At 42.3% G+C, this 27,761-nt stretch overlaps 4 protein-coding genes across 6 annotated transcripts; 2 read left to right on the top strand and 2 right to left on the bottom strand.

The window, feature by feature from the left end:
- Positions 1 to 6,350: 6,350 nt before the first annotated feature.
- On the bottom strand, positions 6,351 to 9,791 carry eif1b (eukaryotic translation initiation factor 1B). The gene is made up of 4 exons (XM_035413980.1): positions 9,604 to 9,791; positions 7,948 to 8,111; positions 6,688 to 6,789; positions 6,351 to 6,543 (listed from the first exon to the last, which is right to left on the bottom strand). The coding sequence occupies exons 1-4, from the start codon at positions 9,632 to 9,634 to the stop codon at positions 6,499 to 6,501; spliced, it is 342 nt and encodes a 113-aa protein (XP_035269871.1). The 5' UTR covers positions 9,635 to 9,791; the 3' UTR covers positions 6,351 to 6,498.
- A 575-nt stretch (positions 9,792 to 10,366) lies between these two features.
- LOC118225472 (tripartite motif-containing protein 16-like) lies at positions 10,367 to 15,624 on the top strand. 2 transcript variants are annotated; one of them, XM_035413928.1, is made up of 6 exons: positions 10,367 to 11,471; positions 11,941 to 12,036; positions 12,409 to 12,642; positions 12,788 to 12,928; positions 13,143 to 13,221; positions 13,531 to 15,624. In XM_035413928.1, exons 1-6 carry the CDS (start codon positions 10,800 to 10,802, stop codon positions 14,055 to 14,057), a joined length of 1,749 nt encoding a protein of 582 aa, XP_035269819.1. In that variant the 5' UTR covers positions 10,367 to 10,799; the 3' UTR covers positions 14,058 to 15,624. The 2 variants fall into 2 exon arrangements, with proteins under 2 accessions (XP_035269819.1, XP_035269818.1); XM_035413927.1 differs by having other exon boundaries at positions 12,788 to 12,947; positions 13,171 to 13,221.
- Positions 15,100 to 19,185, top strand: gpx7 (glutathione peroxidase 7). Its single transcript, XM_035413970.1, has 3 exons — positions 15,100 to 15,394; positions 17,903 to 18,164; positions 18,635 to 19,185. The coding sequence occupies exons 1-3, from the start codon at positions 15,131 to 15,133 to the stop codon at positions 18,796 to 18,798; spliced, it is 690 nt and encodes a 229-aa protein (XP_035269861.1). The 5' UTR covers positions 15,100 to 15,130; the 3' UTR covers positions 18,799 to 19,185.
- Positions 19,186 to 21,189: 2,004 nt separating this feature from the next.
- Positions 21,190 to 23,790, bottom strand: LOC118226440 (protein shisa-like-2A). 2 transcript variants are annotated; one of them, XM_035416047.1, is made up of 4 exons: positions 23,463 to 23,790; positions 22,431 to 22,567; positions 21,920 to 22,055; positions 21,190 to 21,561 (listed from the first exon to the last, which is right to left on the bottom strand). In XM_035416047.1, exons 1-4 carry the CDS (start codon positions 23,642 to 23,644, stop codon positions 21,414 to 21,416), a joined length of 603 nt encoding a protein of 200 aa, XP_035271938.1. In that variant the 5' UTR covers positions 23,645 to 23,790; the 3' UTR covers positions 21,190 to 21,413. The 2 variants fall into 2 exon arrangements, with proteins under 2 accessions (XP_035271938.1, XP_035271939.1); XM_035416048.1 differs by having other exon boundaries at positions 21,465 to 22,055.
- Between the last annotated feature and the right edge of the window lie 3,971 nt (positions 23,791 to 27,761).

Here is a 27,761-nt window from a genome sequence, read left to right as displayed (position 1 = left end):
AACTTAAATCAACACCATTTGGCAGGTTGTGATTTACTCCATACTCTGAGTTAATTATGTGCTGTTTGAAGTTTAAACCTCATCCATTTCCATCTGACAAAAATGAGTTGTTTTTTTTTTTTTACAACAAAAGGTTTAATAAGCACATCTGTGTTGACAGGAAAGTGAAATGTGTCTGGTTTATGAGTTATATTCAAATATTTCTGATCTGCTATAATTAAGACTGAAATTAATTATGTTTTAGTTCCTGCTTCAAGCGCCCTGTGGCATACCACAGAGACCAATCTCTTAAAATTCTCTCCGGCTTGGTATTTCAAATGTAACGTGTACGGTGAGAAAATCAGTCAACTTGTTTCATAGCCTTTACTCTAAAAATAAAATATCACAAATTACTCAACACATATTTTCTTTGGTCCACTACTAATACCATCCTGTGTGATCTCTTGAGTGATCTGTGTGATCTGTTCGATCTCCTGTCTCCTGCATGATCTGTGAGATCTGAGTGATCTCCTGAATTCTAAATCAGGGCCTTATAAAATTAGGATAAGAGAGGGGGGGGGGAAACAGAAAGAACTCCACCAATCATGGAGAATGTTGGTAACAACAAATATAACAAAGGCAACACTGATTGGTGGGCACCAGTCCAGGTCAGGGAACCTGGAAGTATTAACCAATCACCATTGGTGCTCATACCAACATACTCCTTGGTTCGTGGTGCTCCTTTCAGGATTCTATGTGAAAGGTGACAACTGTGTATCAGCCCCATAGATTTTTCATTTGTTTTATTTATAGGCTACTGCAGTAGAAGATTTACTCTCAGCAGTAAGCAATACTAGTTGTTCTTCTCAGAGTAAGCATGTAGGCTAAAAGTTACTTTTTTTTTTTAAATAGCAATAAATAAATAATTTGTTGACGAGCGTCCCCCCGCCCCCCCCCCCCCCCCCCCCCCCCCCCCCACCATTTGAAGGGACAGCTGTGCAGTGCTGCGAGGCTCAGATGGGTCCAGACACACGTGAATGACAACGTCTGCGTGCGGAGATGATACATGACGTCCAATCTCCCTCCCGGCACCTGTCCCGACCGTACGGCGGCTCAGCGGGAGCCCGCTAGCTGGCGGCCGGTCTCATCGCCGAGCGGAGCGAGGAACACGCGTGCGTCGAGAGGCGCTGTCTCGTCATTTTTACGACTGTGCTCCCATCCAGGGCCGTCCGTCACAGAACCTGGAGGAAGGGGCGGGGCCCAACGCTCAGAGAACTTGAAATAACTATAGCTTCATTTCATCCGGAAAGGGCCAGTGTGCATGCAGGCATTTGTTCCAACCAAGCACTAACACACCCGCCTCAACTCATCAACCACTAGCGTCTTTGCTAACGACCTTCAGTAGTATAATCAGGTGTGTCACTGCCTGGTTGAAAGAAAGCCCTGCACCCACACCGGCCCTTTCTGGGTAAGTCTGAGGACCCCGGCAATGTTGTTAGACTGATGGACAAGCAGGTGAATCCCTCCTGATAGTCTATAATGAGAGGTGGATCTGTGCACTGCCTGCTGAAAACTAATGACTGGATACAAGCAGAGCAACTGTTATTCAATGGAGTAGGGGGGCGGGGCGTTTCAGGAGGCCAAGTGTCTTGCACCTCAGAGCACAACGGGCACAGCGGGCACTGTCCGGTGCCAAAACGCAGGCTAGTTCAGCCTCCTCACTAAGTAATCGGGTCTGCAGCAATCCCAAAATACCACAGGGGGCGCTGTCCGGTGCTGACGAGTTCAGGTCCCTCATTGTGGAACTGGGTCTGCAGCAGTCCAAACAGTCCACAGTGGGCGCTGTCCAGTGCTGAAACACGGGAAAGTTCAGCCCCCTCCTCCTGGAATCCAGAAAATGGGCCTTTGACAGGGGATATAAATTGAGAATCTAAAATGTCCGATTTGACCGATCTGTATTTGTATGGTTGCCACGCTTTGTTGGAAGCCCAGTCGCACCACCCATTCCTAAAAAAATATTTTCTTTTATGATGTGATTTTTTGTGATTACTGAGGGAGCAGAAATGGCGATAGAAGATGGGCTTCCGGTCAATATTCAGGCCTCGTTCTCGTCCTCACCGCCAGATGGCCATCAATTACACATCGCCATCTGGTGGAACCGAGGGAAACAGCAACTCAACCCCGACTGGAATCCGAACAAACAGGAGAGACGCTTGACACCGAGCAAAATGCGCACGGCGCACAAAATACCCGCGTTACTACGGCCCAGGAAACCAACTGCCCTGTAACGCGAAGAAATGTGATCGTGGCAGAGGCGTTTTTGTTTAGGATGCTTCTCCTAACAAATAAACACAAAATGCTAAGGGTTAAAGCCGTTGGGGATGTCAAATCATACACTGCCATAAAATAGCCAAAGGCGGAAATCCGTTACCTACCGCGGAGAATGTGATAGAAGCGTGAGATTGCACTAAAGCACGATGCAGAACACTAGGGATTACATATGTTTTTTTGGTTTTTTTTTTAAGCACAAAGAACAGTGGTATCTCTCTCTCTCTCTCTCTCTCTCGCTCGCTCTCCCATTTCTGCAGTCACATTGATTATTTCACTTTCCATTCCCTCAGCTCAGTGACTAAAGACCAATATAGTCCATTATATACGAATATATGTATATTAATATTTTTTATTATTTATTTTTTTATTGTGGGGGGCAGACGAGTGAAGATAACTGCCTCCATAGTGGATAAAACCACTATAGACAGAGGCCTCGTAGGCCCAGTCAGACCGCCAGTACAGTCACTCCCCACCCGTCCATCCGTCATAATCTACAGGTTTAATGCGCAGAGTGATACAGAGCCCAGGAAATGGGGGGGGGGGGTGGCTGGGGTAAAGTGCCTGTTCCTCCCCTGCCCTTCCTGTGGTGAATTTTGGCTGAATAAACTGTTCAGCCGCTTCCACAGATTGACACTAGCACTCAGATCCCTGAGGACAGACCCAGAGAGTGAGTGAGTGAGTGAGTGAGTGAGTGAGTGGGTGGGTGAGTGAGTGAGTGAATGTGTGGAATAAAATGGTAGTGCGTCTCATCCCATGAAAAGAATAATTTTACTTCAGTGGAAATTGTTGGAATTACACTGAAGGTGTAAAAATAATGCAATGCACTCATGTACAGAAAGGCTGGGTGTGCCCGCTCGCCACATTATTATAATTAATGCAGATATCCTGTATATATATACCCTGTATATATTTATGCTGCGGACTCCCCAGCGGGAGCAGCATCCTGACATGTCTGGTTACTGATTTCACGCTGTGCTTTAATAACCAGCAACATGACATGAGGAAGCCAGGCTGTTCGATGGAAAATCACAAAACGCTTTGGGTCAGAGGCAGTGTGCTCCGTCTGAAGTTTAAACCTCAGATTTAAAACTGTTGACCACAGAACTGCATTAAAACTGGATCAGCTAATCCTAATTCCGCAGAAAAGCAGTTCCTGTGGTCTAGAGGTTTTAACCTAAGGTTGAAACCCCAACTAAGCAAATTGCAATTGACCCTTTAGCTTTCAGCGCGGTGTCCAAACACTACTGGAAACCAGCTCATTTGACACCTGGATTCTCCTGCGCCTGTCTTTGAAACAGAGGTCGACGAGAAACGCGGCTTCGACAGCGTCACTGAGCCTGAGCGAGTAGTCTGGCTGACCGCGCCCTCTAGTGGACACGTGCGACGTGACAATTAGCAGGGAGCTCCGGAGGGCTCGGTGTGTTTTTGGTTTTACGCGTAAAGTTATTTGAATACGTTATGCATTACATTTGCTTAATATAAGAAAGCTACACACTTGTAACAAGGAAAAGGTTATTAAAAAGCTATAACTTCCGTCGATTCGCTCAAATGAAAGCAGCTAATAACCTGACATGCGCTTTGGTTAATTTCCGCCCAAGGTAAACCCATATAGGATGAACAGCAATTTCAGTGCCTGCGCATACGGAGGTTACATCCATCGTTTAAGATAATTGTAATAATTAAAGAGAAAATGGGTGATAAGGAAAGACATGGCAAAAACAAGTCACACAGAGAACAGGCGGATATGCTGCGATTTGATTGGACATGGAGGAGAAATGCAATCGAGTAGAACGCCGAACAGCTGTCTCACCGCGGGCGAAGATTGGGAGAAATGACAATATGCTGTGGACCGTCAAGAGGCAACGACAGCAACTGCGCGAGGTTATATTTCAAATTTTCTGGACGAAATTTTAGAGATTTAGGCTCTCTGTTAATGTACTTTTTATTTAATGGAGTACGTATATAATACATTGAGTAAGTAGTGACTATGTAGTTTTGTTTTTTAAATGTATATTTTCACAATTTGGATAAAAGCGCTATACAAATGCGGTCCATTTACCATTTACAATCTTATTTATTAATTTTGAGGTTAAACGTACCTTCTTCGAGGGGGAAATTAACCGGGTTTCCATCTGGGATTCCAGAACATACCAATTCAACTTTCAGAGTTCTCGTTATACATTTAGCAAACACTCACATGTATTTAGCCAAATCGATTTCAGACAAAACACGACAAACGGAACTAATTTTGCAAAGTTGTAAACTTTGAACTAAATCATTTTAAAGCGCATTGATGATCTGTCTAATATTCAGACACAAAGCAACAAAGAAATTGGGTGAGGAATAGACCGTCACCAGATACGTCTGTTGTTATTTTTTCAAGATTCTTGCAAAAATTAATTGAGTGGCGCGAGCAGAATGGGAGATAGCCTGAAGCAACTCCGCCGTCTGTTCCAAAGCCACGCGGGCGATGGCGCGCAGAACTGCTGACGTACAACTCTGCAGCCGCAGGATCCACTCAAGATTTCGACTGACCACGCTACTTTTCCTCGACTGTTCTCGTGACAGTACCTGCGCACCTGGTTGTCCAGAGCAATTTTCTTCCGTTGCACCTGGGAGGTGTTATTGATAAGACGAATTTCTTCAATGCCTTGCACTTTCGGACGTTGGCGAATCACCTGGATATTTAGTGTTAACCAGCTTTCAAATATGTTCCTCCGCAAGTAAAAAGGCATTACTCCTGTCCTTAATATCACCAAGGTCTTTTCAGCAAATGAGATGCACATTTTCCAGCTATCTTGTGGAAATGTAAAGCCATTTCAACGGGTCTTCACCCGTATCCATCATCAGTCGCACTCTGACTCCATGGAAACTCGGACTGCGGCATTTCCTCAACATATGGACAGGGCGCAAGCGTCCAACACAGGTTTAGGGTGAATGGAAATGTACGATAAGTACTGTGAGCTACTGACCTGTATCCGTGATGGGGGGCGGGGCGGGGCTGCGCAGTATTGAGACGCGTGTTGGAAGTTAGCGCGAGAACGTCTGTAACTTAACGCGACGCAATTAAACAACGGCACAATGTAATAAGTCAGTGTAATAATCTGACTATAATGTAAAAAAATGTTGGACCCTAACGGAATCACAGAATTTTGAATGAAAAGAAACAATTTTTTGCCAGGCTAGTGCCAACGGTGACTAAGAATGACAGCTAATAAAATTAGCAGAAATGTTAAGAGTTGCATGTTGTACTTATAATTTAACAGAATGGACTACAATCGTCCTTTCCCTGAATCCTGATTGGGGGACTTGTAGTGAGTTCGTCCTCGTCAACTCTTAGTCTGAGATTTCCGTTTGTTACCAAGAACTTGCATTTGAGCAGGTACATGCCAATGGTAAACTCCGGCAAGTTCCATGACACCTGTTAACCAGTTGTGACATTTCACTGACCTCACTCTCCCATTAACAGTTGCTGAACGATACCAACAGTGTACCAGATTAATGGTAAATATGAGATTTATGGTGGTTTATGTATGCCACTAATGTCAAGACATGGCAGAGTTAATGCCTGGCTTCCATTATGTCTTGTAGTCCAGCAATCTCATTGGTCCAGCTTCTCGACATCTCAGCAGACATATGTACTGGTCATGTGATAAACTTACCAGTTGCTGACGACCACCCAAACGCAAACACCTAGTGTATACCACTAGTTCATGTGCTATTTTGTCCGACGTTAGAAGGACCTAACGCAGCTTATGTTCCCTGTATACACACTCGGCCCTGATTGGGAAACATCTCCCATGCTCTTTAACCCAATTGGCTGAGGTCCCTTAGCCAACCAGAGGACCAGACATTCGGCCCACCTATACAGTTCAGAGCTGACTGAGACCCCACCATGGAATGTGGAGCAAATCCCACACAAACAGCATTTTTTTTTTTTTTTAGGACCACATCCCCCACCTCTGTGGTTTATAAACGGACAGTCGAAGTTGGTGAGAGTGACGACAGACACAAGCACAAAAGGAAGCGAGCCGGACCGGTTGCCTATAAAATGTGGCATTGTGTGCATTTTATTGCCTCTCTGGTGGAGTTACATGGGTTGCTTGGCTAAAGATGGCTGCTGGGTGCGCTCTGTGGAGGGAGGGTAGCCGCTGCGCCGGGGGCTGGGCGGCTGGCAGGGGCATCGCTTTAGAAGCCGTGGACCTTCAGCTGCTCCTCCTTCACGATGCCGATCTGCGCACAAAGACAGACAAAAAACAGGATAAACCAACAGGTCTGGGGGTGTAGGGCTGAGCAAAAATACTACAGAGAGAGAGAGACTCACATTAGAGGCAGATTAGATGGAGAGAGAGGGGCTAATGCAGAGGACGTACTCACCTCCAGGAGGAACTGACAGATATTCTTCCTCTGGTCTCCCTGCAGCTGGATCACCTCCCCGTACTCTGGGTGGTCGATCACCGTGCCGTTACAGGCAAATTTCTGTCGGGCACAAACACAGACACCGCGGTCAGGCCCTAGAGCCCCACAACACCAAGCGCTGGCGTTAGCGCCAAGCCCCAAAAAAACAAGTGCTAGCATTAGCCGACCATGTTCTTGTGAAATTACGAGTGGGAGTCCCTGGGGCTGATGGGAACCCTGATTGGCCAATCAAGAGCGTCTCCTTACAATACCTAGAAACCTAGAGCAAGGTCTGTGCTCAAGCAAAAACAAGTAGTTACAGGATTCACGCACTTGGCAAATGCTGCCGTCGGATGTTTTTCCAGTGACTCATACGTCAGGTGATGTTCTTGCGCATCTCTACAGCATTAATTTATGTTTCCAAGAGAAATTTTTTAATAGTTGACTAACCCGTGGCTCAATTTTTTTTTTTAATTAGCAGAAGGTTTCAGGGATACCGCAGACCCACGCAGTGACGTCACGCCCCAATACGATGACAGACTGGCCACGCGCCCAGCTGCGGAGTTTTCAGACAGAACGTTCTGAACACAGCCCTGTCGGCATGGCAACCTTGTCAGAGAGAAATACGCGCGAAGCCCTGAGAGGAAACTGGCTTTACCAGGTCCCTCTGCTCCTTAACCCCGCCCACTGGCTCTGAGCTGTCTACCACGTGTGACATCACTGAAACACAACCCGCTCCAGATGAGAAGGCATGGGCAGGGGAGCGTACGGTTCGTGCTGTCCCAAAAAAACGGCCTTCTGGCTCAGCTTTGCATGGGTGTGAACCGGGCACCATCAATCAAGGACAGGAGAGGTCTGGACAAGGAGCTGGGATCCTCATTTTCCTTAGCCTCTGTTTTTCTTCTTAGATGGAAACAGCTATCCAGGCTAGATTTACAGCCGTTTAAGCCATCCAAGCCTCTTTTTTTTTTATACCATTTTTTTTTCTTTCAAAGTTCCAAGTCTGTGTTCTAGAACTCCACCGCTTTCAATCACCAGTGGTGACTGTGACATCAGCATTAGAATGTCCAGTTAAGAACATTCTAATCACATATCAGTGATCTTGCACCTTAAAAGGGTTTTATACCTGCCGGGAGCCCAGGTATACATCAAGCAAGTTATCCACCAATCACCATTGTTCCACTAGCAGTCATCAATGTTGGCTGTGATTGGTGGAGCACCCCATCGCCCACGTCTCACCTTCTTGAAGGCCTTCACCAGCTTCTTCTTGTCATAATCGTCAGCGATCCCCTGCACGGTGGTCAGCGTCTTCCTGCCGTTCCGCTGCTGGATCCTTATGTGTATGGAATCCTCTGTCCCGGCCGGGAGTGAGTCGTCACCCTTAGTGGCATCAGCAAAGGGATCTGGGGAGGGGGGGGAGGGGAGACCGTCAGCAACAGCTGGGTACAGAGTACACAACCCCTCTCCCTCACCCCACGATTACACCATCCCAGGTACACTTTCATCATCAGCAACCCCCAGATAGAGTACACACCCCCCATACCCCTCCCTCCCCCCTGATTACGCCATCCCACGTACACTTTCATTATCACAGCTTCCGGGCAGACAGAACAGAACCGCACGCCAATACCGCCCCACCCTCTACAATGCAAATGAGACGCGTCATTTAAGGCTTTAAAGGTGTCGATTTCATTTACATTTAGGTCGATTCAGGAAATTAACCTACATTTCATTAATTTGTTGACAAAATCCTCAGAAAAACTATGGGATTTTTTAATCGATCAATTAGATTTCAATTATTGTCCAGAATCACTGAACAGAAATGGAATCGAGCCCAAGCCTGACTGCATTAGCTACTAACTTACATCGATGCCATGTAAACATACGTAGTTTCCGTACTGGTCCATGGAAGAAACGCGATTTTTTGTGTTACATGTTACGGTTAATATTATGGTGTAAAATTTCAGGTTATGCGTATCAACAGGCCACTAATCATTTAATATTACATTAGTCAAGTTCTCCATATGAGACTTTGGTAAGCTTGGTTTCACGTTAATATTAGCTAGAAAAAATTGAACAACACGATAAGCAAAGCAAACCCTGAACACTATCGTTTTTATATTTAAAAAAAAACTACCTACCATTCCGCTTCGTATTTTGGAAGCAACTTCAAAATGTCTTCAGCGGAAGCGCAACCCCCACTCTTTGTTTAAACTTCTTCACAACGCAGCAAAGCTAGCTACATCAGATGGGTAATTAACCACATAGGCTAACATTACAAATAGCCATTTTGGTATCAATGTGAATTAAATTACAAACGACCATGTTCTTTATTGCTAGCAAATTCACGTTGACAACTCACTCAGCACCGTCCTAGAAAGACAATTTTAGCAACCCATTAGCACTGCATCCCTAAACGTTTGCTAATGGCAGCTACCAAAACGTTTAACCGGACATGTTAATCGCTTAAAATAAACCAATTTGTCAATCGACGTGTCAAGATCGACAGACAATCCATCTGCTCCAAAAACTGGCGAATATTATCCAGCTAACGTCGGGTAAAAATTCGGAAGCTGTTAGCAAGCTGGCTAACGTTAATCTCCAAAATAACACCGGTCGCCATTTTCAGATTGGGACAAAGCAGAGTAGGCTAGCCAGCTGGCTATAAACTATCTTGAGTATGTTAACTGACGAACTAGCTAATATTTAGCATCAAACTTATCAAGCTAGCTAATAACAATATATTAAAATAAGTTGCCGTAATGTAAGTTACCTTGGTAACATTAGTTTGCTAGCTAAGGTTGGGTAAATTAGCTATAGCTAGTGGAATAACAGAGCGGCTAACGGCTCTAAACAAGTGGGATAGCGATTTTAAAAAATGTTTGCGAAACTTACCGAAAGATTGGAGGTTCTGGATAGAGGACATGCGATATTAGGACGAGACCTTTGAGGTGATGAAATCTGGCGCGTCTGTGCCTTCCTGGGCTTAAAGTTTCTTATAAAGGCGTTCAGAAGCCCTGAAGCTGAGTAAGAAAAACAATGATCTCACCCGTAAAAACCTCCCTCTTCTTCGGGGCGGATTGTTTGGTGCGTCATAGATCACATGATTTGCAGTATATCGCCTCCTATCGCAACGGAGTGTACAGTGTGGCATCGATACCAGATCGAACAAAGCGGAGTAACCGACCTGAGCAGTGTAAACCCAATTTTTATAGGAGTACAAAAAAAGCTTTCTTTTTGATCATGCATCCTTATATTGATGGGACATATCAGACTCTCCTGTCGAGAGCAATTTACAGAATGTTACATGTTTACGGAGATGGTTACAGGCAGAAACGATTTAGATTATTTGGCTTACTTGAGGGTACCACCTAGAGGTGTTGCTGGGAATTGTGTCAAGTACGTCATGTCTTTACCCTTATTACCCGCAATTTGAGTACCCATGGTCCCACCCAGGAATCAAACAGAATCCTTGAAATAAAAGCCAAGCTGTTTTACCATTTCCTCTGACATCACCATTTTGGAGTCAACTCCTTGGAAATGACCACACAGATAAAACACATAAAACATAACCTTCAATTACTGCCCTGTGTGCCAACATTCACCCCAGTCCCAGAGCAGTGCTTCCAGACCTCATCAGGGTGCCCCCCTCCCCCCAGCTTGCTGTCATGACCGTGAACATTTGACCTTGAACAGCCGTTTGGGGACAGGTGAGCTGACGAATGCATGGGCGAGCAGAACATGCACTGAAGACATTCCAGGTCCCAGCAGCACCATCAGGCCCATTTCCCTTACTAGGCCCATTTCCTCTCAGAGTTCGCGCCCGGAGGTTCGAATCAGTCCAGCACATATTTCACACCATGGACTGGGAAGTACTGCGTATTTCTTAGACGCGTATTTCTGTTAGAACGTGTAAGTAGGAGTTTGTGAGTGACTTGCAGGATCTGTGCTGGTACAGTGCCCACTCTCTTTGCACGCTGACTTGCCTCGTTACCAAACCTCCTGGCAGAAACAGGAACAACTAGACAGACCACATCTTTATCGTTACAATCCCGAAGTCCAACACCACGCCTGCAGCTGTGGGCAGAACCATGAAGTCACTCCCTCTCTCTCGGTCATGCAGTTTCCGAGAAACAAAACCAAACTCTGTGTCTGTCATTGTTAGCAGTAAAATGGCTGAAGGTGGTGGTTTACTGGGTCAGGACCAGTTGAGCTGTGCGATCTGTCTGGATCCACTGAAGGATCCAGTGACTATTCCCTGTGGACACAGTTACTGCATGGGCTGCATTAAGGACTGGTGGGATCAGGATGGTCATACTGGTGGCTGCAGCTGTCCGCAGTGCACAGAGACTTTCACCCCAAGGCCTGTTTTAAGAAAAAACACAATGCTGGCTGAAGTGGTGGAGAAACTGAAGAAGATAGGATTCCAAGCTGTTCCTCCTGCTCACTGTTACACTGAACCTGAAGATGTGGCATGTGATTCCTGCACTGGGAGAAAGTGCAAAGCCATCAAATCTTGTCTGGTGTGTCTGACCTCTTACTGTGAAACTCACCTCCTGCCTCACTATGAATCTCCTGCCTTTGAGAAGCACAAACTGATAAATGTCACTGGAAACCTGCAGGAGAAGATCTGCTCTCATCATGGCAAACTGCTGGAATTTTTCTGTCGTACCGATGAGCAGTTTATCTGTCATCTGTGTGTGATGGATCAACACAAGGGCCATAGAAAAACCACTACTGAAGCAGAAAGAAATAAGAAACAGGTAAGGACTGAAACTCTTACACATGACACTCATGCTTTGTTACAGTTATGACAGAAAATTTGTTATAATTAGCTTATAACTGCAAAGTGAAGAATTATGGCCTGTGTTTTTTTGAATTTCCTATATTTATTGATTGCATTTTGAAATCTTTAATACATTTGAAAAAGTAATTTAAAAAGGCAGTGGTCCCCAGGTCCATAGAGATAAAGCAGTATGATCTGGAAATGAACCCAAGTCAGCTCGCTGTGGCAGCTCTGTTCACACCCCTCACCCCCCTGTTCACTTCCTTGAATGGGAATCAACATGGCTGGAGCAGCTAATTCACTCACTATCTGCAAGCCCAGTACACTTCTACACACTGACCTGGCTGTATATCAAAAAAGACAGAGTATTCAGTTTAATTTGTAACATGATAATAGTTGAAAACTTAATACATTGCAATGTGAAATAAAAAATTATCAATTTATAGAAGCAGCTGGGGGCGACCCAGAGCGAATTCCAGCAGAGCATACAGGAGAGAGAGAAGGAGCTGCAGGATCTGAGACAGGCTGTGCAGTCACTCAAGGTGGGTACCGACCAGAGGAAAATACAACAGCTGGCTGCTGGAAGAGCTGCGGGGGCGACATAGCTCAGGAGGTAAGACCAATTGTCTGGCAGTCGGAGGGTTGCCGGTTCAAACCCCGCCCTGGGCATGTCGAAGTGTCCTTGAGCAAGACACCTAACCCCTAACTGCTCTGGCGAATGAGAGGCATCAATTGTAAAGCGCTTTGGATAAAAGCTCTATATAAATGCAGTCCATTTACCAAGAGCCATTTCTGGGCTCAGCTCAATCCCACTGAGCCACACTGCCGGGGAATAGGTTGTGGAGTCCCAGTAAGAGCTGAGTGAACGGCCCAGTTAAAATGCACAGCCCTTCTTTTTCTGTGTCTCCTAACAGCGCTCTGCACAGGCAGCAGTGGAGGACAGCGAGAGGATCTTTACTGAGTTGATCCACTCCATTGAGAGAAGGTGCTCCGAGGTGAAAGAGCTGATCAGAGATCATGAGAGGGCTGAAGTGAGTCGAGCTGAAGGACTCCTGGAGCGACTGGAGCAGGAGATTGCTGAGCTGAGGAAGAGAGACGCTGAGCTGGAGCATCTTTCACACACAGAGGATCACATCCACTTCCTCCAGGTAACATCACTGGCTCTCTGTCAGTCTGCACTAGGTACTCTGTCCATACATGGTCAGACATGTACGTCATTTAAAATGATCTACTCCTGGCATCTGCACAATAATCTATATTGAGACTGTCCTCTGTCTGTCTGTCTGTCTGCAGAACTTTAAGTCTCTCTGTGTCCCTGCTGGACCTAGAGACTTACCCAGCTTCACTGTTAGTCCACACATCTCTTTTGAAGCTGTGAGTAAATCTGTCTCTGAACTGAAAGAGCGACTGGAGGACATCTGCAAAGTGGAATTGGTCAAAATTCCTGAATCAGGTTGTAACAAACTTCAAGGAGCAAAATCCATTTTCCAGTTCTTATTAAAAACAAATTCAATGGCCAGATACAGTGGAGTGAATATAATTGTCAGTTACACAATAAATACTCAGAATATTCGTAATCCATCTCAACGTCAACATTATCCTCCATCCTCATCATCAAATTTCTCTCCCTCTATAGTTATATTTATAGTTATTTTTGTCCCTTTCTGTCTCTGCAGTGAAAAAAGTCCATACTCTAGAGCCAATGACCAGAGAGGATTTCTTACAGTGTGAGTGCTCGCTCTGAAATTTCCAGCTGAGACACACAGACGCACAATAAAATCTCTCTGTAAAACATATAATATTTTTTAATGACTTTGGAACAAAAATAGAAAACTACTACTCCTTCATGAAAAAAAATAACTTCTTTTATTCTTTTGCTCCATAATTGTAAGTCTGTTTTATCTGAAACAATCAAAAACACACATGCAGATGAAAAAAAATCACACTGTATAGTATGTATGGAGAAAATAATGAATTATTGACAGACCTTAGTAGGACATGTACTCATAGTAAATCTTTACCTTGTCCTCCATCAGATTCCTGTCAACTCACTCTGGAACCCAACACAGTGAATCAGCGCCTCCGTCTGTCCGAGGGGAACAGAATGGTGACCCACGTGAGAGAGATCCAGTATTATCCTGATGATCCTGATAGATTTGACTGTTTCCAAGTGCTGTGCAGAGAGGGTCTTTCTGGACGCTGTTACTGGGAGGCTGAGTGGCATGGGGATGAAGGGGTTTATATAGCAGTCTCATATAAAGAGATCAGCAGGAAAGGTGAGGGTGATGGCTGTTTAATGGGACATAATGACAAGTCCTGGAGTTTGGACTGCTCTTCTTCCAGTTACTCTTTTTGTCACAACAACACAATCACTAAAATCCCTGTTCCCCCTTCCTCCAGAATAGGAGTGTACCTGGATCACAGGGCAGGAAGTCTGTCCTTCTACGGTGTCTCTGACACAATGACCCTGCTGCACAGAGTCCAGACCACATTCACTCAGCCCCTCTATCCTGGGTTTTGGGTTGGGCCAGTGGGATGTTCTGTAAAACTTTGTAATCTGTAATGAGAGAGAGAGGGAAGATGAGCTGTATTCAAAGTGATTTATGAAATGTATTCAAGCTCTTAAACATGTGATCAAGTAAATCTGTAACCTGCAAAACAGACAATATAGCAAGCTATAAATACTGGCATAAAACAATACAAAACCTTGGGGACTCAGTGAAATCCTCTTCACTTCAAGAGCAATCAGAGTGAACACAGAGCTCTAATCAATTATTATGAATGAACGAATGAATGAATGAATGAATGAATAAATAAATGAATGAATGAATGAATGAATGAATGATGAATGAATTCATTCATTCATTCATTCACTCACCAATTATTATAGTTACACTATCATAGTTCAGGTATTTTCATTTATCAAACTTAGGGTTTTTAATCCATGTTACTACTCGCTATACAGTGAGTAGTAACAGAACAGCTTATATCATAAACACAAAAATCATATCATATATTTCTTTCAGGGAAATAGGGTCATGTAATAATCTTTGTTATTGGCAGAGGTTCACTCAAATGAATTCACTCAAGTGAAGTGCTGAAAACAGTGTGAGTGGTAAAATAGCAGAGGCCAGTGTTTCACACATATTCTGAGAAAATGAACTCTGAACTAAAATTATTCTCTGTCACTTTGAGCAGTGAAATGGCACAAGAGGGGGTTGAATGAGGTGTGCTTTGTTTGGGTTCACGTGAAAACTTAAAACTTACAACGGTAAATCTCCAGGAACAGAGTTGGTAATCACTGACATACAAATATATAAATGTGGGATCTTATACTTAACTAGGCTACTTTGTCATGGTTTTTCCGCATAAGCCACTATTTTAGATACAATTTGTATAAGCCCGTATAAAGGTCTCCGGAATGCAACTCGTCTGGACGTTGCTATAGTTAATGAGAACCGTGAAAAAAACATTTTGGTAGGCTATATATTTCCATTCCTTATTACTGCAGTTTAGGAATGTGTTCAACGTTGCACACAGGACCCAACTTGAACTGGGCCCGTTTCTAGCTTCCTACTGGATTTAATCGGTATGGCTCGTCTATTGGCTCGCTGAATCTTTGTAGTCAGACCGGAAATGGGAAAGGCGGAGAAATGGTTCTGTTCCTTTGGCGTGTTGCTAACTAGTAACAGTGTGTCGTATGCACAAGAAAGCGGCATCATCTGGAGAAGGAATTCGGTCAGCCCCAGTACCACTAGCGCTTTTAAAATGCTTTTCGCTTTGCTCTCATTCATACCCTTCCTGTTTAGTTTCGCTGAAACCAAGCAAAAAGATTTTTATACTTTTAAAGTTGTAAACAGTAGAGGGAGATTAATATCCTTGGAAAAATACAGGGGTTCGGTAAGTTTGTAACTTTTCTAATGGGCGACAACTACAAACTTAAGAGAGCTGGTCATATAGCCCCAGCCTACAGTATACTGGGCATCCAACATCTGTGCACGGGTGTTGCATGTTCCTCTTGTCAGTTAAAATGTTGCATTTATTTTAACAACCATGCATGTCCAGTATTATATGTGCTATTTTATTAACGTCAATTTCTCTCTCAGTTTAATAAAATACTAATGATACCTTTTGTTCGTTGTGTCTGGATTCTTTGTCCCCGCCGTTTGTATACGTGGCAGGGATTTTGCAGCTATCAACGGACCGGCTGCATTACGCATGAATGAAATGTGATCGAGATTACGTTGATGGCGACTTAATATGTTCAACGTGGTAATGCCAGACTTAGCTGGACTGAAATATGTAAAAACTGCTCATTTAGTTATCGCGTAGGTTATGTCAATATTTTGAATGGGAAAGACTATGTTCGTATAGTTGCAGGCCACGTAATGCTATCTGTGCAGCCTTCTTGTTTTGAAAATCTAAGGCTGCATCCTACTTGAGAAACACTATTAGCATTATGTCAGTTTGGTATTTATTTAAAATAGTTATTGTTCACTATTGACAAAATATTTTTTTTCCAGTGATCTATATACAGATGGCTATCGCAGAAAAATATTTTTTAGACACCCTGCAATTTCAGTGATTGTACACTTGATGTCATGATTGGATAACACTGCCTGAATCATTTTCAAATCGTACAGTCACTTCGCTCCTTAACGCAATATCTTTTCTATTTTTGTAATTATAAATAAATGAATAAACTCGTGCTTTACTATGACCCAGTTTCCTCCTTCAATTTTTACAATTTCACACTTTCCATTTGCATGTGTTCTTTGCATGTATTCTAATCAACTAACAATGCCAACTGTCTGGCGAGAAAATGCTATACTTAAGGCAAAGTTCTTGCACAAATGCACTTGAATTAATGAATATGTGTTTGCATTTTGTTTTTAAAGGAAAGCTGTCAGATTAAATGAACTTCAGTAGAATGTTATAGTTCAGGTTGTAATAGCTAAATTTGTTCCACCCACACGAGATGTAACGTTCAGCACTAGTCAGGGTTTCCCTGCTGATGCTCAACTGCACTTGTGAATGCAAAATGATATTATTTAAGGCATCACCTTGTGCTAAACAAGTACATTTTTCAAATGGAAAAATCTGAGGCCTTGAAGAAGATCAAGTGCACAGTGTTAGTGAAGGGTAAGCTATTCTGGGTAAGAGCCTCCTTTTTTGTATTTACGAATGAATCAGTAAACCGGCATAACAACAGTGCAATGCAGCAGTCAAAGCACTCTCAACCTCCGTAATGATTGGGCCAGTGGGATGTTCAATGTAAACCATCTTCAATGTAAACAAGATGGTCAAATATAGCCGTCAGTCTTAATCATTTGCTTGAAAAAAAGATAATGACATCTACAGTAAGCTCCATAATGCTTGGGACAAATACATTTTTGTTTTGATTTGCTTCTGTACTCCACAATTTTAGATTCTCGGCTTTCTATTAAGGGTATTTTTAATACACGTTGGTTTCACCAGAAATGACAGCACTTTTTATAAATGCCCCCCCCCCCCCCCCCTTTTTTTTTCTTTTTTCTTTTTTTTTTGGGCACTATAACGTTTGGGACAGGCTAATTTTATGTAAATGAAAGTCTCGTTTAGTATTTTGTCACATATCCTCTGCACGTACCGACTGCTTGAAATCTGTGATTACTCTCTGCAGATGCTCTGCCAGGCCTGTACTGCAGCTAGTACCTGTTTGGGAGCTCGTTGCCTGCCGTTTTCTCTTCAGCATGTGCAACATATGTTCATTTGGATTCAGACTGGGTGACCGACTTGGCCAGTCAAGAATTCTCCAGACTATTTTTCAGACTATAGTCTTGCTGTATGACAAAGCACTGTCCAATGTGTTTGGAGGCATTTGCTTGCACTTTAGCAGATAAGATGCTTTTGTACACCTTACTATAAATTCAGCTGCTTTAAGCTTGTACAGTAGCATGTGTTAGAATAGACAGATACTGTAAATTTGGATTAGATGTTTTATGTCGGTATTACTAAAAAATGTGTTTTTATTTTTGGCCCAAAGCAATAACATCTGTGTCAAGCTCATATTCTGTCGCGCATGTTCTCTTGGAGAGGTATCAATATTGAGCCATATCCTAGTGCAGTAGCATGTAATTCTAGATATTCAGGTCTCAATTCCCACAGGTTTTTATAACCTCAGTAAATTATTTGAGTAAATAAAACAAGAAGGTTATAAAGACTTCAGTACATCAAGGAAATTAGCTGTAACAAACAAATTCGTATGTTCGTCTCGCTCAGGATGTGCATATCACATCGGCAGAGTCCTCTCGCTGAGTCTGTATGTTAGAAACAAAATCAACACGAAAAAAACACCAGAGAAAGGGGATTAGATTCGATATTTGTTCGTGAGTGAGTGAGCATCCTATGGTCGTTCCCTTTGTGTAGGTGTCGCTGGTGGTGAACGTGGCGAGCGAGTGTGGCTTTACCGAGCAGCACTACACGGATCTGCAGCAGCTGCAGAGGGACTTCGGACCCTACCACTTCAACGTCCTAGCGTTCCCCTGCAACCAGTTTGGGCAGCAGGAGCCCGGCAGCGACCAGGAGATCGACAGCTTCGTGCGCCGGGTCTACGGGGTGTCCTTCCCTCTCTTCAGCAAAATCGCCGTCACCGGAAACGGGGCTAATAATGTCTACAAGTACCTGTATGGTGAGTGAAAGCGAGGTGGACAAATAAAAGGGAGAATACACACACACGAATACACACGAGCATACAGTTATTGACACCAAGGTTGACTGACAGCATTTATTGCCGCGGTGTAATCTTCCAGACCTGGAAAAAATACGAAAAGGCCGATTGGATAAGATTGGAATTTTACTCAATCGATACAGTTTAATGAGGTGGCCCTCTTATATAGCGTCCTTTTCATATTTTTTATGACAATTGACTATTATCTATTATTTGTGTTTCAAGAAATTAACCTGGGGTTATTTTAATATTATAACAGTGTATGTGCTGTAAGGGTCCGTGCAAAGACTGAATTTTGCAAAAGAGCAAGACTAATGCAAACGGTCAACACAGCCACACATCTAAAATGAACTCAGTGATACATCTGCCATCTAACACCTCACCCAAACTGTTCTTTTGTTTGTTTGTTTGTTTGTTTGTTTTTTTACCAGAGTCTTCTGGGAAGGAACCTGACTGGAATTTCTGGAAGTACCTGATAGATGTGAGTGGGAAAGTGGTGGATGCTTGGGGGCCCACAGTTCCCGTTAAAGAGATCCGACCTCTCATCTCTGACATGGTCCGGCAGATTATCCTGAAGAAGAAAGATGAGCTTTAGTGTGGAACACCTGGAAGCCCAAACCTGGAAGACCCCACGAAAGCCCCTAAATTTCACACCTAAACCCCAGCCAATGGAAAGGGCATTTTTTTTGCCTGGGCAAGGAAATAAAACTTTAAAGTGTGTATTACAGTTCTGGTAAGCCAAATTGGGACCCAGAATATGGGGTAAGGTCCAAGAGCTCCCTTGAGGATTGGGATAATTTCAGATATTAAAGTTTGTAATATTTGGATTTAAGAGCGATCACAGGGTGTTGTCTTGCTTATGCCACTGAAAAGACTTGTGTTAGCCACTTAATTTGCTTTGTAAATGGTTCTATCCATAGTCTGCAAACTCCGGGTACATTTATGAAAAGAAAATAAAGAGGCTTCAAGTCACCTCATTCAATGGCATAGAGTTATTTCTTTACACAACTGCAACAGACTACAAATGCAAATCCCACACCCAGAATCAACTCCAGACTATGACTGAAAGGACTGTAATTCCTCAAATAGATAGCCCTATATGAATGTAAATACCCTCAAATTGAGCTGACAGTCTGTACTTTAAAGACAGGATTTAATGCAGGATTTTTAAAATAATATTTTTTAATTACTATGCTAAGGCATATCTATGATGTTCGGGATGTTTCTCAGTATGGCACTCTTTTCAGTGTGTGTGTGTGTGTGTGTGTGTGTTGGTGTGGCTACAGAGCCTATGGGTGGTTTGGGATCAGATTCCAATGAAGGGTTTGTTGCTAGTTTGCTGCAATGGCAGATGCCAAAAAGCTTATAGACAGCAAAGCAAAAAGACAAGCCAGCAGGGCTTGTTAGAAAACTAGAGTCAACCTTGGAATTACTTTTCTATGGTGGCGTCAGCTGACGTTTGCGAAGGGGATGAAAAGCAATGTGGAGTTGGCCAGTTTTCTGTTGGAACTGTAAGTAAACTTTTTATCTAGTTACCTTATACAGCTAGATGCTCAATGTTGGTTAGCTTTTGTATCAAATTCTGTTCTTCTATCAAGATGTCTTCCCCTCAACAGGTACTGCTTTTACTGTTTATATTTGCAAGTTAGCTAGCTAGGGTTTAGACAGGTTTAAATGACAGGATCATATATGAAATTAATGGCAGCTAATTTATATAAACTTAATTAAATCACCAAAAATTGATATATACTCAGTCACAAACTTGTAGTGTGTCCTATATCCAGGAGGCAAATATGAGTGTAGATGCTTGTTTCAAATTAAGAAGAGCTATGGATGATTTTGAGTTAGATTTGATACCATATTCAAACTGAGTTTTCATCACTCGTAGTATTCTTTGATGTTCTTCCAGATGGCAATGGAACCAGATGGTTCAACATCAAAGGTTACCAAAGTGATTTTGTTTATTATATGATTTTAGTTTATTTCTTGCTTATTTCAGTGATCAAACAAAGATGATTAAAATGGCAGCACCAGAACATCAGAATGAGGTTGTTTCTAGTTGGATCCAAGTCCACATAAAATTTTACAGGCTTGTGGAATATGGACATGCTTCACACAGGCAGAATTACAGTTAGGGTTAGAATTACAGTAGGTTTTGGGTTAGAATTAGGGTTTGGGTTAGGATCAGAGTTTGGGTCAGGGTTGGTGTTAGGGTTAGAAGTGGGGGCCCCTTGGGAAAGATGAGTGTACCGGAGCCTTTAAGAAAGAAGAATTTGGTCCGTTTATGTGGTGGCATTTATTTAGTACTTCTGGGAATCTGGTGTTAAATTTTATGAATCCAGCGTCTTTCTGTCCTGCATCTGTCCTCTCGTGTCCAGTTTACATTTGTTTGCTGATATTTGTAGAGCCTCAAGTCGACGTCGAAGGAAATGAGCCGCTAGGTCTGTGTCCGTGTCTCTTATTTTTAATGTTATATATGTGCTGTGCTAATCTAGTTCTAATCGTATTCCCTGTCTCTCCTAACATAATTTATGCCACGATAAAATATTTCAGATTAGCCTATTATTGATTATTCGACGCTGTCATTTGTAGGTATGGTGTTTTGTATGCAGGCACTGTAAACAGCCTGTGGTAGCCCACAGAATGAATGAATGAACATCTCCATGTCATGTTCTCAGTCCAGTACCCTGACTGAGAACATGACATGGAGATGTTCATTCATCCCCGGATATTCACCCTCCCAACCCTCCCACCCCCCCCCACCCCCCACATCTACCCCAGCTGTAGTATTTTGTGTATGCATGGTTCAATATATCAAAAGCTATATGCATATGCAAAGCAGGAACAGGAACAAGGATTTTTTTTTTTGCTTTGATTTTTTATTTATTTCACCCCATTTACATTGGATTGTTCAATTTATCAGGGCTTTTAATGCAATATAAATGGGCATACAGTATTTACATGCATACAGAAAGTACCCCCCAATCAATCATAGCATTTCAGTAGAAAACTGAAATCAAGTATCAGGAATGTGGTGCTAGCTGTATTAGAAAAATAGTGGTGTTTTTTTTTTTTTGTTTTTTGTTTTTTAAATCAAGAACTTATTTTAAATTCATAAATATCCAGCTGTCGACTGTACACAACAAACAAAACAAAACAACACATCAGTTATGAAAATGTTCTATTATCCTGAATGCTTCCTTAGCTGTATTAGAAAGTACAGCTAAGGAAGAATTCCTCCTTCGCTGTATCTGAGCAGCTTATTGCATGAAGATATAGCAAAATATTATGCTTACGCATGACATTGATTGTGCTGGAGAATGATGAAGGGCACTTCGACGTTGCCTGGCCATTAGCACTGGAATTTCAAACAAGTGAAACATTAATGCGAAAGCACATTTGTAAATCAGTTAACAAATTCAGCGAACACAGTGACTCACAGTGAGTGTATGTTGTAGAGGTAGAGGAAATGGACACAAATCGCATCAGCTGTGTGTTTAAAAAAAAAAAAAAAATTCTACTGTGGAATAGATGGAACACGCGTAAAGTAAAGCCTGATCAAGTGGTCTGATCATTTGATGAGACAGTGGTGAACATCCCTCAGACAGCTTGTCCTGTCTGCAGTGACTAAGAAGGTCCCTCAGACAGCTTGTCCTGTCTGCAGTGACTAAGAAGGCCCCTCCACGTCGACTGTGGTGACCGTGGCCATGAAGCACCTCTGAAAGAGCCGGTCCGGACCCGGGGGTTGGTTGTCACAGTCCAGCTTGTGGTTCAGGAAGTGTTTGCGGAACCCTTGCGGTCCAGCGAGGGCGGTCGAATTACTGGGTCCCTCCACAGCACCCAGATCGGAACCTGGAACACACGGGAAATCCATGCAACACAAGCTTTTTTTTTCTCGAGGCTGTCCCTGCCTGAATTATTTGTTTGCCACTTGGGTTTAAGAGATCAATGGCGCTCCCAGATGGTATGCACAGTCTGCCACAAGATACAAAAAGGTGACTTCATGCTTTTGATGTAGGAGGGCAAGTGATGGATCACACAACAGTACACTGGCAGTAATATGCTACGTTTAAAGTGCATGTTTGTGTCTTTCACAGAGGGTTAACTGCACAAATTGATCTAACTGAACATGAGAATGGTGAGTCACCACATCTTGGGCAAACCTAGACAGTATGTTGGTGGGTCTGTGTCTTGCAATGATCACTCTCTGAATGTGCGGCCACGTACCTGGAGTCCGCAATGGTAGACCGTTGTCCAGCCGACTGGGTTTAGTGGCAATGAACAGATAGCACAGGACACAAAGAGTGATGACGAAAGCCAACAGAACCACAGCTGCAATGGACAGCCCCACCAGCGCCCCCACGCTGTATGAGAGAGAGAGAGAGAGAGAGACACACTTTAGTTTGCAACTCAAACTCTGGAATCTGATTTCAGAATTTTTATGCAATCACTGCTTTTGCATTCACAAGATGATAATAAAACAGGAGTACTCTTGAACACATTTTCCCAAGTACAACTTGTATAGTAAATTAAACATGCCCCCGCCAAGGCGTAACTTGGCGGGATGGCGTACTTGCCACCCCAATTCATCAAAGTAGCCTATTTGATAAAAACTTTTAAAAATTGACCTCAATAAAGGGATTAGTAGACTAGATAGCTAATGCATTTAAGTTTTTACAATATTCCGGACCTGCTGCTGTAAGAGGTTGCAAGGGGAGAGAAATCATTTATTCTACAATATTAGCGTAATCTATTAATGCTGTATTGCAACAGACCACCAACAGATATTGACAAACATTGTGGCAACAATGAAACACCACTGCATCCCCAAACACGAACATGTTAGCTCAAAATTAAACATAATAATTAATATGTGTTGTTCAATATTTGCCTGGACGATTTAATCAACGCTCAAGTCCACAGGCAAGTGCTGTAACCACGTCACCATATATTGCCTCCAATACAATTAGGCAAAATGACACCAGGTTTCAGCTGCCTCTTTCCATGCCAAACACTTTTTCTCTCCTGAAACTTCCTGAATCATTTTTATTCTATACCTTTTTCTGCGCGCCGAATTTAGACGCTTGCTGCATCTTAAACACCCTAATCAACTAATGATCACTTTCACTATTCAGAAATTAACAGCACTTCCGACTTGTCAGCAAAGCAAAATAAAATTACAGAAAAAAGTACGTCGGACAATTAACGGTTAGAGTTTTGAGGAGAGTGCAATGAACATGGATTCACGGAAAGACTTACCTCAGCCACCACATGTACCCATATTCATACGGAAAGAAGCTATTGGGGTCATCACAGCAGTATTTCATATCGTTAAACCCACAACAAAAACCTGCTCTGGCATCGCTATCTTGTTTAGGACACGTAAATCCATTCACGAACACTTTCTCAGCGTTGTAGTAACTCGTGCAGTCCGCAGTCATAATTGATAATAAAACTGGCCAAGCAAGGCAAAGCAACGGCTCAAACAGTATTAATCTGTACTGCAGTTTTATTTCCCATAGCTCGCTGGAAAAAGTCTTAAGGTTGCATGGTTCCGGCTGCCATAGTCCAATAGTGTGTGTCAGAATATCTACACCATATGTTACTCGTATCTTGCAGAATTCCCACGCCGTTTTCTCTCTCTCTCTCTCTCTCTCTCTCTCTCTCTCTCGCTCTCTCTCTCTCTCTCTGTCTGTGTGAAAACCAAAAGAAAAGGACAGCTTAATCTAGATCGGATATTTTTCCTATTGTTTTTCGTTTCTTTTTGTGCTGTGTTTGTTATGAGTAAGTGATAATGGTAATGCATATATCAGACAATCAGACAATACAATATTGTGTATCAGACAATTATCAGACAAATCAGATGTTGTTGGCAGATGTTGCTAAATGTCCAATGGGGGTATTATTGATTGGCATGCATAGCTGTTTCTGACAATGTGGCTAAAGAGGGTAAATAATCCCTCTAAACATTAAAAAAGTAGTTCATAAAAAAATTCTTCAAAATTCTGGGATTGTCAAAATTCAGGGATTTCAATTGTGGTTAGAACAAAAACCAGCATCAACAGGGGAAACACTGGTCTAAACGATCATAATCACAATTTAATATTTGCATTATATATGCACTGTGCATAGGTGTAGGCTACATTGTCTATTATATCAATTCACTGTGTTGCTTTCAAGTTGAGTAATATATAAAAAATATATCAAAAGAGACATTGTCTACTTCAAGCTTGTCATTCCATTTCACTCTTTTGTGCACCTGCAGCTGTGATCATCAGATTGCTTTTCATATATGCAATTCCACAACCAAACCTTTAGAAGAATTAATTCATCAGGATGAATTATGCACAAGTTAACTAATTAATTTATGCCCCAGAGGAGATAAATACATACTTAATTAGTTGGACTCCTCTAATTGAATTCCGACTTGCCATTCTGCTCTCATCCTATGAGAATGCGTACTTACTTCTGTTGGCAATCTTCCTGCAATGTATATCTTATAAACAGGCTGTGAAGCTTGGGATACTTTCAAACAGCTTTAATGTCTGGCCTGTTTCTAAGCAGCTGTGAACGATGAGAGTTTTTCACCTGAAAAAGGTAGTCAATTGACCGTATTCGATAGAGCACTCCAGTAAAAAAAACTGTCAGATAGCGTTTTTCATAAATAATTTTATGTAAACCATTGAAACCATAGCTTCACTTTTAACATGGAGTATCAGGCATGCAGCAGTGCAATCATGTGCACGACCAAGATCCCTGACATTACTGAAGAAAGAAACATTCCTCTCTCAGTGTTCTAATGGTAACCATGCATACACTTGAAGAGCACTTAATCTGTTTTGGTAGCCAATGCACAGCAATGGCGCAAAGTAGATAGAGGTAACTGAACAAATGGTTGCAGATACAGTACTTCACTCCACTGATCCAGCGTAGAACAGGGCCTCCCTACCCCAGGGCTGACTGGGAATACTTTGTGTAGATCCATAGTAGGGTCACTATTGTGGAAATGGGACATTTTCACATCAATATTACAGTATAATGAGCAAACCCTTACAGTATAACCTGTAAACAGTATGTGGCTGTATCTGCAAAGGATTTTGTGCCACTGAAATAACCCTTTCCAGGCCTAGTGAAAATCCAATCTTCTAGCAGCAGGTGGCAGTAACATGAACAAAAGTTTGTTGTGTTATCACAACACATCACACATTACAGATTTATTATGGTCGCGTAATCCGGTCATATTTCAAATTAAAATGCAAATTGGTGCGCAATGTGCGATGTGCGCAAAAATCACAGCCTAATTCAAATTAAAATGCAAAAGTCCAGTTTGCGCTTTCATTTTCGTACGCACTATTTGCAAATTTAAATGCAAACATTTGACTTTTAATTTTCCATACCACACATGACACAACCTTAGCATATTTAAAATGCAAATGGAAACCAATCTGTACATTGTTTTCTTGTAATCACATGATTGATAACAAAAAGGAAATAATTCAATTGGTCATTTTACTTTCCTCGTTTGAAGGCCAGGCAACTTTACACAGTACAAGGCCGACATAAATAAATATCCCCTGTAGTTCAGCTGCTTGCAGTTTCACTTTTGTGCATCAACCCTGACAAAATTCAAATAAAATGTAAACCCTCCCTTTCATTTTCAAAATCAAAAGATCTATAGTCAAAGGACAGGGACATTACAGAAGCAGTTTAAATTCAACCCTACCAAGCAGTCCCCCGTACTGTAAATGTTACAGTGTTCCAATCACAGCGTAGCCTCTGAAACTAAAGTAACAGGAAAGTTCCTCTGCAGCACCAACCTATGGCAACATATCATGGATAAAAATGTGCACTACAGACTATAAACTTTTATAATGGTCAGGCTGGAGAGAGGCACTATACTTCAGATTTTAGGAATGTGTATCACTTACAGAAAGCCACTTTGGTTTAATGAAAAATTGTGCATTTTTTAAAAATGAGTACACTTGGACTTCATTTCCAAAAGTCATTACGGCTCTAAGATCAACAGAACCAGTACCTTCCCACACAAAGACTGCACAAAACACAGAATCAATGAGTTAGACCATGACTCATTCAAACAGTATTCAATTTATAAAGAATTCAAAGATAGCATTAAATAAAAAATAGTACACAGCAGTGCACATTAAATGAATTAATGCAAACATAAAAAATAGGATCGGGCAAAAGGCATTCATTTATTTAATCTTTTATTTAACCTGGGAAAGTCCATTGAGAATACGTTTCTCTTCTTCAAGGACACCCTGGGATAATTTAATGATGTGTGGTGGTTGCCATATACATTTTATTTGATGTATAATTCATATTTTGTATAAGTAAATCATTTGTATTACACCTTAGTGCACTCCCATTCACAACATTGGTGTCAATTACTGTATTTCTTTTATATTTTACTGTATTTTTACTGTAATTAGCACACGGCACCCATAATGATACATTTACCTCCCATCCAGTGATTTACTGTATTGCTGTTTTGGGGAAACATTAGTTGAAATTTCACGCTACCAACAATGCATGGTAAGAAATGTTGTAAAAGCTTATGTTCCATTGTTATCAGGAAGCAGGTGTTGCAAATTTAAGCAATATTAGTAACGTGATATATAATAATATTTGTGTATCTTCCTTTTTTACGCAGGCTTCACTATATTTTATGTTAATTTATTTTACGTGTGTGCTAGAAAAATGTTTTAAATGTCCTTGGTAAGATGGTTTCGCCATTTTTTTAAAAATTAACCAAAAAGTGTGAGGATAATTGTGTTTCTGGTCCCCTGTGCACCTCCAGCTGTCTCTTGCAAATCTTGTCTAAGACTATCCACTGATTGTCTGAATTATATTCCTCATATTACTCTCAGCGAAAAAATTCCTGGTATTCCCTCTAGAACACCCAGTGGAAGAGCGGCATCTTCAAGTGGACAGAACCCCGGGGATGAGGAGTGTCCGAGGTATTCTCATGTTTTATTGATTCAAACTTGTAAAACAGATTGCTAGGTTAGCCTCGGCCAGCTTCTGGCACCCAATGCAGTGTGTGTGTGTGTGTGTGTGCGTGTGCGTGTGCGTGTGTGTGCGTGTGCGTGCGTGTGCGTGTGCGTGTGTGTGCGTGGCACACACACGGAGTGTGGCACAGTGGGTAAGGAACTGGGCTTGTAACCGAAAGGTCGCAGGTTCGATTCCCGGGTAAGGACACTGCCGTTGTACCCTTGAGCAAGGTACTTAACCTGCATTGCTTCAGTATATATCCAGCTGTATAAATGGATACAATGTAAAGTGCCATGTAAAAAGTTGTGTAAGTCGCTCTGGATAAGAGCGTCTGCTAAATGCCTGTAATGTAATGTAATGTAATGCGTGTGCGTGTGTGTGTGTGTGTGTGCGTGTGTGGTAGAAACAGAAGGGTTCCCTTTTAGAAAGCGGTGAGGTGGAGGTGTGGGGGAGATCACCGACTGTGCTGTAAGGTTTGTGTGTGAGCTTGTTTTTTTTTTTTCTTTTCTGAGAAACTGATGCAACGGTGTAATAATCAGTATGCTG

The sequence above is a fragment of the Anguilla anguilla genome, chromosome 4 (genome assembly GCF_013347855.1).
Source record: "Anguilla anguilla isolate fAngAng1 chromosome 4, fAngAng1.pri, whole genome shotgun sequence".
Taxonomy (NCBI): Eukaryota; Metazoa; Chordata; class Actinopteri; order Anguilliformes; family Anguillidae; genus Anguilla; species Anguilla anguilla.
This window is presented reverse-complemented; position numbering and strand designations above follow the sequence as displayed.

What these genes read in the sequence shown, in the direction of transcription:
- LOC118226440 (XM_035416047.1), bottom strand. Translation starts at nt 23,644, where the DNA reads ATGACTGCGGACTGCACGAGTTACTACAACGCTGAGAAAGTGTTCGTG. An exon ending in TCTACCATTGCGGACTCCAG is followed by an intron (nt 22,056 to 22,430) that starts GTACGTGGCCGC and finishes CGTGTGTTCCAG; the next exon opens with GTTCCGATCTGGGTGCTGTG. An exon ending in CCGGACCGGCTCTTTCAGAG is followed by an intron (nt 21,562 to 21,919) that starts GTGCTTCATGGC and finishes TTGAAATTCCAG; the next exon opens with TGCTAATGGCCAGGCAACGT.
- LOC118225472 (XM_035413928.1), top strand. Translation starts at nt 10,800, where the DNA reads ATGAAGTCACTCCCTCTCTCTCGGTCATGCAGTTTCCGAGAAACAAAA. An exon ending in CAGAAAGAAATAAGAAACAG is followed by an intron (nt 11,472 to 11,940) that starts GTAAGGACTGAA and finishes ATCAATTTATAG; the next exon opens with AAGCAGCTGGGGGCGACCCA. An exon ending in CAGAGAGGATTTCTTACAGT is followed by an intron (nt 13,222 to 13,530) that starts GTGAGTGCTCGC and finishes GTCCTCCATCAG; the next exon opens with ATTCCTGTCAACTCACTCTG.
- gpx7 (XM_035413970.1), top strand. Translation starts at nt 15,131, where the DNA reads ATGGGAAAGGCGGAGAAATGGTTCTGTTCCTTTGGCGTGTTGCTAACT. An exon ending in TGGAAAAATACAGGGGTTCG is followed by an intron (nt 15,395 to 17,902) that starts GTAAGTTTGTAA and finishes CCCTTTGTGTAG; the next exon opens with GTGTCGCTGGTGGTGAACGT. An exon ending in TGTCTACAAGTACCTGTATG is followed by an intron (nt 18,165 to 18,634) that starts GTGAGTGAAAGC and finishes TTTTTTTACCAG; the next exon opens with AGTCTTCTGGGAAGGAACCT.
- eif1b (XM_035413980.1), bottom strand. Translation starts at nt 9,634, where the DNA reads ATGTCCTCTATCCAGAACCTCCAATCTTTCG. An exon ending in CCAGAACCTCCAATCTTTCG is followed by an intron (nt 8,112 to 9,603) that starts GTAAGTTTCGCA and finishes CCCCCTCCCCAG; the next exon opens with ATCCCTTTGCTGATGCCACT. An exon ending in TCTGTCAGTTCCTCCTGGAG is followed by an intron (nt 6,544 to 6,687) that starts GTGAGTACGTCC and finishes CTTTGTGCGCAG; the next exon opens with ATCGGCATCGTGAAGGAGGA.